Source organism: Solea solea, chromosome 17 (assembly GCF_958295425.1).
Source record: "Solea solea chromosome 17, fSolSol10.1, whole genome shotgun sequence".
Lineage (NCBI taxonomy): Eukaryota > Metazoa > Chordata > Actinopteri > Pleuronectiformes > Soleidae > Solea > Solea solea.
The window spans coordinates 19,270,145-19,278,339 of NC_081150.1; the positions used below are offsets into that span (position 1 = coordinate 19,270,145).

Sequence of the window (8,195 nt, forward strand, 5' to 3'; positions counted from 1 at the left end):
TCGGGTGCGTTTGATTTACACCACCAAGTCCCTGATGAAATCAAATCAAACGCACATGAAGGAGCTGAATAATAGTAATGTTGTTGTTGTTGTTTTGCTCTGGTTGCTGTTGTTGCATGTTGTTGTTGCTGCATGATCAGCAGTGTGTGTGTGTGTGTGTGTGTGTGTGTGTGTGTGTGTAAGTGTGTAAGTGTGTATTTGCAGTGCACACAGCTCCTCCCATCTGGAGCAGCCCCGTAAGACGAATCAAACGACGTCACTTTGAAACAAAGTGTTTTTTTGTTGTGAACGTTAGAAGTTAGCAAATCGACAGTGATTTAACGTAAACGTGTTTGTGAATCACAGGCGATTTACGTCGTACTCATTGTTGTCCTGTGTGTGTTTGTGCGTGTGTGTGTGAGATCAGTTGCAGGACGAGGAGCGGCGGCGTAAGCAGCAGCTGGAGGAGATCCGTAAGCGCGAGGCGGAGGAGCGAGTGAAGCAGGAGGAGGAGCGGAGGTGGAGGGAGGAGGAGCGAGCGAGACGAGAGGCCGACGAGAAGGTCGGTTTGTCTGTCGTCAGTCACATCGACTGTTGATGTCGTATTGATTATCGAGGCCGAACAGTTCTTCAAAAATTTATCGGAAACTGCAAAATATGACGTACTGCGATTTTACAGCTCTGCACAAATATCACACGGTTATCGTTTTAAATATGTTCTTCAAATCAAAATGAGAATAAAGAGAATCGCAATTGCTAATTCAGTCAAAAATAATCACCATTAGATATTTATTCAAACTTGAGCCACAATCATCACTGGTTGATATTTACTTTTTAGTTGTTTTATGTGAAACACACCAGTGAGTTTGTTCATTTAAATCAATTATATATTTATATGTGATAAAAAATAGTTAAACCCATCAATTTTCTCCCTGATAATGAAAAATTGTTTGGCCAAAAGTAGAAAAACACCTTATTACATCCATGATTTTAGATATTGATGACATAACGGTTTAATGTAAACATATTTGTTATATGTTGGTAAAACTCTTAATTTTTACTCAAGTTGTTTTTATTTAAAACGTGGATTAAATGACCCTGTTTTTGCTTTTGATTTTGTGGTGCCATAGAACTGAATTCTACAAATAAAATTGTAATTTTTCTAGTGGTTAACCATGAGTAAGATTAAATAACAACAAAAGTAAAACAGTTTCCAAAACCACTGCCCTGTATGCTATAGAAACTATAAATGAAATTAAATTAAATCATTTGTATTTTAATCTATATCTATAGTAAGTTAGAGCTGTTTATGTACATATATATATATATATACATATACATAAATAAATATTAATATTGAAGCACAGGTGCATTTTTAATCAACATGTGGTCTGATCTGGTTTCCTGACGTCCTCCCATCTGTGTGTGTCTCAGTGTGTCAAATCAAACATACCCCCAGTGTTTTTCTTTTTTTAATCACAATGTCATTAAAATGTGAAGTTAAAGACCAGATTAAACCAGATTAAACCAGATCCAGTTGTTTAAAAAATGAAAGATATTAACGTCAGTCAGGAGAGGATTTGTAATATTTCATGATAAAAATGTGGTGTTGTTGTTTTTATGATGATGTCATGATGATGTTTCCTGGTTGTTGTTGTGTCATGTGACGATGTCCAGTTGCATGACCTCATCCTGTGCACCCCCCCTCCCCTATGTGACATGTTGCTGTTGTCATGTGACTGTGACGTGCTCCCTCCTCCCACCTATAGCATGGGACTCCCATCGTGTTGTCGTTGTTGGTCGTTGTTGGTGTTTTTGTCAGGAATTTCAGAGGATTGTTTTTGTGCGATTTTATTCTTAATTTGATGATTATTATTGTTATTATTATTATTATTATTATTATTATTATCGTTTTGTTACCATTTCCATCATCGCATCACATCCGATCAGGGAATGTTGCCACCCCCCTCCCATGTTTTATATTCACACACACACAGAGATCTAAACCCAGCCTTCAGTCATCCATTCATACTCAGAAACCCTGTCATTCAAACACCCTCTAATCCCAGTTTCTTCAGATTACCAACGGGCTCTGCTTCAAGCATCACTGAGAAAAAGAAAAAGAAAAGAGAAGCAGATTAACGTGTGAGTCCTCAGAGAATGACGGGAACCACAGCGAGGATAATCTGAAACATCACAAGGTGGAAGCATGGGAGCCGAGCTGCTCCTAAACCAGAACCAGAAAACCCAAACACATTCCTCCAGCGTAGAGTAGATCCACAGGCTTTTCCCTCACGTGTAGATGAAAGTGGAGAGCGTTTGAGCTGAAGAGGGAAAACAAAACCCTTTACCCACACAGTGACGACTTAAAGAAAACCACACACACACACATATGGACGTACATATATATATATACACACACACACACACACACACACACACAGTGAGTGTGGAGAGAAGGGGGGATGGTGGTCGACAGGGTGGTCCAGGCCCAACGCTCCTCCAGGTTATTCACATTCAGGATTGCTGTCGGGACGTTTTTGTGCCAGAATTTTCCACTTTTAGTTTTAGTTTTCTGATTCATATTCAACAACAAGAGTCCCACGTTTGTGTAAGTCCACCTCAGAGAAATGGACGTAGCTTTACGGCATTAAGTGTAGGACGCAGGATGGAAGCAGCTGTAAGCCACCAGGTGGCGACTCTGCTCATTTAAACTTGTTTGAACGGAAGTCTTTTGTGAAAATTAGCTTCTCGCTGACTGTTACTCTACGACTTAATGGACTCAATCTCGAGTTTTAGCTCCGCTTCAGAGAGATAATCGGAGCCTGGGTATAGGTGATGGGTGTGAGGTCAAAATCTGAATCTTGTTTTGTTCGCTGAAGGATTTTCGTAGATTTTGTTTTATAAAATTTGTGGCTATAGCCGAGGTTTGAAGTAGCTCAGGTTTGAATTGGCTGAGGTTTGACGTAGCTCAGATTTGAATTCGCTCAAGTTTGAATTAGCTGAGGTTTGAAGTAGCTCAAGTTTGAATTGGCTGAGGTTTAAAGTAGCTCAGATTTGAATTAGCTCAGGTTTGAATTAGCTTAGGTTTGAAGTAGCTCAGGTTTGAGTTAGCTCAAGTTTGAATTGGCTGAGGTTTGAAGTAGCTCAGGTTTGAGTTAACTCAAACCTGAGTTAGCTCAAGTTTGAATTGGCTGAGGTTTGAAGTAGCTCAGGTTTGAGTTTACTCAAACCTGAGTTAACTCAGGTTTGAAGTAGCTCAGGTTTGAATTAGCTCAGGTTTAAATTTGCTGAAGTTTGAAGTAGCTCAGGTTGCGTCCTCGCCGGTGTGTAGCCGGTGTGTAGCGTTGTTGCCTGTCATCAAATAGATCCTCTGCTGTAGCGACAGTCAGTGTCGGTGAGAGCCAATGAGGGCGGAGCATAACTAACAGGTTGTCCCTCCCCCAGAGGAGACAGGAGGAGGAGTACTACACTCGCCTGGAGGCAGAGCGGCGCCGGCACCACGATGAGGCCGAGAGGCAGCTGCTGACCCCGGACGAGCCGGCCGGTCTGTACCGGCCCCCACTGCCCCGGGACTACCAACCCCCCGCCCCCCAACACCCTACTAACATGCCCCCGCCCCCCCCACAGAGAAACACCTCCTACCTCAAAACCCAGGTCGCCTCCCCCGACACGCTCTACACCGCCAAGTTTGTCTCCTACGCGGGCGACGACGAAGACGAGGAGGAAGGCAAGAAAGCCTACAGAGCCGGGAACGGCGGCGGCGGCGTGCACTCCGGTCAGGCGAAGCTGTCGGCCACGCGGAAGTCGTACGGCGACCTCCCGGCCAACGTCTCGCCCAATCACGGCAGGCCGCAGCCGCCGCCCACTGCGCGCAAGCCCCGCCCGCTTTCCGACGGCATCTTCCTGTCCAGCTCGTTCCAGCCGCCGGTCCACAACTCCAACAGTACAGGTCCCCCCCTCCCCGCCAAACCCGGCTCAGTGGCCCCCGGAGGCCTTAAAGGTAGACTCCGAGAGAGAGAGAGAGGAGGGAGGAGTCAAGGCTCGCCACGGCACCCTCTACAGCTCGCAGACCCCTCCCTCTCACTCATCCATCTCTCCATTTACTTCCCACTCCTTCATGGTTTAGTTTTCCCGTAGTGAGTGAGGTGTTCTGTCCTTTCATTTTCCACCGTCTTTACTTTTTTAAGTGTTTTAAATTTAAATGTTCATTTTTGTTGCCATTCATGTTATTTTTGTGTAAATTTCCCTCCTTTTTTCCCCCCTCCACGTCAATCAGATTCTTCGTAATTTATTTTAATTCAGTTTTTTATGTTTTTATGTTTATTTGAACACCTCCTTCTGTAATGATTTTTTTTTTCTTTCCTCCAATCACGTCCCCTCCTCCGCGATCGATCGGCTTGAGCCAAAAAAACAGAAAAAGCAATCGATAAATCACGCTCAGAGCCAATCATAGTACTGTTGGTGTTGTCGCTCGCCGCCTCCTTCTGTGTCTGGTTGGTTGCTGCTTGGGGATGTGGAGGAGGGCGGGGCCTGCCACCTGCCCCGCCTCTTCCTGCCCCGTGGCTCTGCTTAGCGGTGTTGGCTTTAACGGGAAGGAGACGCAACCATCGGTTTATCTCACTCACACCAGGCAAAAATAATCCCAGCGCTCATCTCGCAAACATTTAACGTCTTTGTCTGCCGACGTTTAAAAGACGACAGCGGTGTCGTCAAACGTTTTAAGATATTGTTCTTTTCTCCGGAAAGCCTCCACTCTCCGTCTGAATAACTTTACTTTTCAAAATCACACAAAGAAACAGCAACAATCATGAAATTCATTCTGTGTGACTTTGTTTAAGCTTTTTTTAAAAAAATAGTTTATTCACAAAAAGACAAAGTATCAACAGAAGGAAAATAGAAAGAATAAAGACGGCAGCTTCATAGGATTGATTTTTATTCATAAAGCAAACCGTGAACCAAAGTGCTGCACAGAATAATAAATAAAGACAGATTAAAAACAACCACTAAATAATAGAAGCAACAATCACATCTACACATGACTTTATTTCCACCTCAACAAATTAATTTTTTTAGCACATTTAAAAAACATAGTGCTGTGCATCGCATTACTACATAAAACAGACAGAAAATGAAACTGTGTCAACTAAAAGAAGTTTAAAAAACAGTAAAAATGGAATATAAAACCATTCAAACAGAAAAAAGTAAATAAAAGTAATAAATATATCATTTTTATGAAAAAAAAAACATTAAAATAACACAATGTGCAAATTCACAACACACGAGTGTTTGAGCGTCCGCAGACAAACGCAGCGTGACAGTGGTCAGCTGACCCTGCACCTTCATCATCATCATCATCGATCACGACGTCACCTTCGATTTTCACTCAAACCCAAGACCATAAAAAACCAACACTAACATCCTCCCACTTTAGTAACCACACCCACCTGCCCAAGCCCCTCCCTCACCCCCACCCACACACCCACCATCCAGTAATAATCATAAAATCTGCATGTCTCACACACACACACACACACACACTGCCCCCCCCCCTGCCCCGGCTGCAGCAGCTCACTCCAGTAACGGCTCGATGTCCATTGCTTTTTTTTTGACTGCTCTCTGCTGCCCCCTGCTGACTTTATTGACTCTTTTTGTCCCTGTCCATCCTCTCTGCCTGTCTGTCTGTCTGCCTGTCTGTCTGTCTGTACTTCATTTGTCTTGTTTGTGCTGCGTTTGTGTCTCTGACGGCTGATTCGTGGCCGTCTGTGTCTCCGCTATCTTAACGCTGTCCTAGCGCTGCCAGCTTTTACTAAAAAAAAACTCCCACAGGGCTTTGCGGCAGACTCGGGTGACTCAACGCCACCTGAGTCTCCACGTGTTTTTATTTCGTCTTTATTTTTATTGTTGTTATTTTGTGACTTGTTGGCAGCTCCGCTGAAAACTCCACGTCTTTCTGTAATCACGACCAAAAACCACGAGGAAATAAATGAATGAGGTTTCCTCCTCAGAGATGGATTTTCCTCACTCAACTAAACAAAAGTAAAAAAGTAAACAGAAGCAAAGAAAAACACCCACAACCTTTGATTTATTCATTCATTCATTCATTTATTTATTTTTGTGTGAAACCGAAGTAGAATTTTCCATCTCTGTGTTTTTTCTCAGTTTGTGCTTGTGTGGTTTTCTTCATTGTGATCACGTCACAAACGTCAAAACACTTCAGAAACACAAAACGTTAGCGGCGTTAGCGGCGTTAGCGACATTAGTGACGTTAGCGGAGCTGCCAGCTGGAAGAATCCATCAGGGTTCACACGCCCTCTGCCTGTCACTGTGTGTGCGTCTGGACTGAACCATTCTCCACAACAACTCTCAAGTTCCAGACGTTCCAAACGAGTAAATGTCTGAGTTCAGGGTTCTCAAACCTGGTTGAGGAGTTCTGGAACCACTGAAGGTCCAGTGTGTCACATTTACGCAGCAGATATTTAATATACTTTTAAGATAAAATAAACCAGGTTTTTATATCATATATTTTTTATTTGAGGGTAAGATCGACTTTATGACCAGAACAAGTTGTTTGTTTGTTTTTAGGGTCCAAAGAATGTTCTTGGACAAAAACGTGGACACTGGTGCCGTTTGGACAAAGACACAGTGACACACTAGTAAACTGATTAACCTCAAAGGGATCAAAGGTCGAGGTCACGGTGTTTGGTCTGGAGTAAAAGCCCAGGTTTCTTTTTCAAAAAGATTTGTAACATTGAGAATTCTGTCCCGTCGAGATGGCAGCGTCTCGTCCCCGGGTCTCCAGAACCGTCCCTGACCTCGTCCTCGGGTCCAAACCCCGACACTTCCACAGACCACTGTGCTGCTACGGAATGGCTGCCGAACTTTAACAAGATCTGATGATTTCTGCCTCTTAACGCCTCAGTCCCTTCCTTCCTTCCTTCCTTCCTTCCTTCCTTCCTTCCTTCTGCTTAGGCTGGTCTGTGGGAACTAAAGTCACGTGATCACGTGAGAAGCTGCTCGGCGACTGCGACAAAGACACCGTCGCAAACAAACTCTTATTTTGACGTAAAAATCTTGTGTGTCGTGAGTCGGTCGTCGCCCAGCAGCTTCTGTCTGCGATGTTTTTGAGCGTTTATCGCAGTCTGACTGATGTTAACTCGTGTTCTTCTCTCTCTCAACGTCGGGCAGGATTTAATGCGTACACTGGAAACTCGGCAGGAGTTGTAGGATCAGGTGAAGTCTACAAAGACCCACGAGACAAATGGTCAAAGAGGTACGTCGTCCTTTAATGTCTCTCTCTGTGTGGCCACTGGTGTTTGACGAAAATCCCCCCCCCCCCCCCCCCAACTAAGTTGCGATTATTTTCTGTCGATTATACTTGTTTGGGACATAAAATGTTTATCAACCTGAAAATATTCACAAAAATCCGAGAAACGTGTTTAAATTCTTTAAAAAAACACTCAAAATAGCTTCGGTCATTGACTTTCGTTCGGGTAAACCTTGTCGTTCTGAAGTCTTGACTCTGTGGTTCGTGGCAGTCGAGCTCCAGACGTCACATGACTCCGTCTGTTTACTCCGCCAAGTTCAAAAAAAAAAAAAAGAAACATCAGCAGTTCTGGTTTTTTACGCCGTCAAGAGTTGCAAACTTTAAATCCACAGAGATCGAGTTAAATCTATCTCTGACCGACTTGATTTATCTGGTCGTTGTGCTGCCCTCTGCTGGTTTTCAGGAGTATGGAAACCGCTGGATTTATAACCGGACATGTTTTAACTTTCTGATCAACTCGTCGTACTCTGGAGAACGCGTAAACATCACAATAAAAGTGTCTAAAAATACATGCGATGTTAAAGAGAGTTGAACAGCAACACTTCCTGCCAACATGGCGTCGTCGTGGTTCCCTGTGACGTCACTTCCTGGAGCAGCAGCTAAGTTTGTCTTTGTAGTTTCAAAAGTTTTGATTTATATTTTATTAGTTAATTCTTAGGAAATAAAACACAAACGGACAAAGACGTACGATTTAAAGGACAAAGTTTTCCGTCCAATAATGTTTCCTCCAATAATCCCGGAGTTTGTTTCTCGTTTTAACGTAAATCCCACTCTCCCAACTTGCGATAAAACTAAAGTAAAAGAAGTTAGGCTTTTGTGATAGCTTTAATTTTTAGTCGCTTTTCCACAACTGTCGTAAAACATTAGCCGGGATCGGACGATACCACGT

The 8,195-nt window shown here is 43.4% G+C and overlaps 1 protein-coding gene across 32 annotated transcripts in view; it reads left to right on the forward strand.

The window, feature by feature from the left end:
- The window catches only part of afdna (afadin, adherens junction formation factor a), a 104,636-nt gene that overhangs the window by 94,407 nt on the left and 2,034 nt on the right, over positions 1-8,195 (forward strand). For 21 of the 32 annotated variants that reach the window (XM_058613788.1, XM_058613787.1, XM_058613783.1 and 18 more), the window contains 3 exons: positions 407-541; positions 3,427-3,982; positions 7,168-7,252. In XM_058613788.1, coding sequence (XP_058469771.1) covers positions 407-541; positions 3,427-3,982; positions 7,168-7,252 — 776 coding nt within the window. The remainder of the gene's footprint in view (positions 1-406; positions 542-3,426; positions 3,983-7,167; positions 7,253-8,195) is intronic. The other 11 variants (XM_058613795.1, XM_058613796.1, XM_058613797.1 and 8 more) reach the window with 4 other exon arrangements.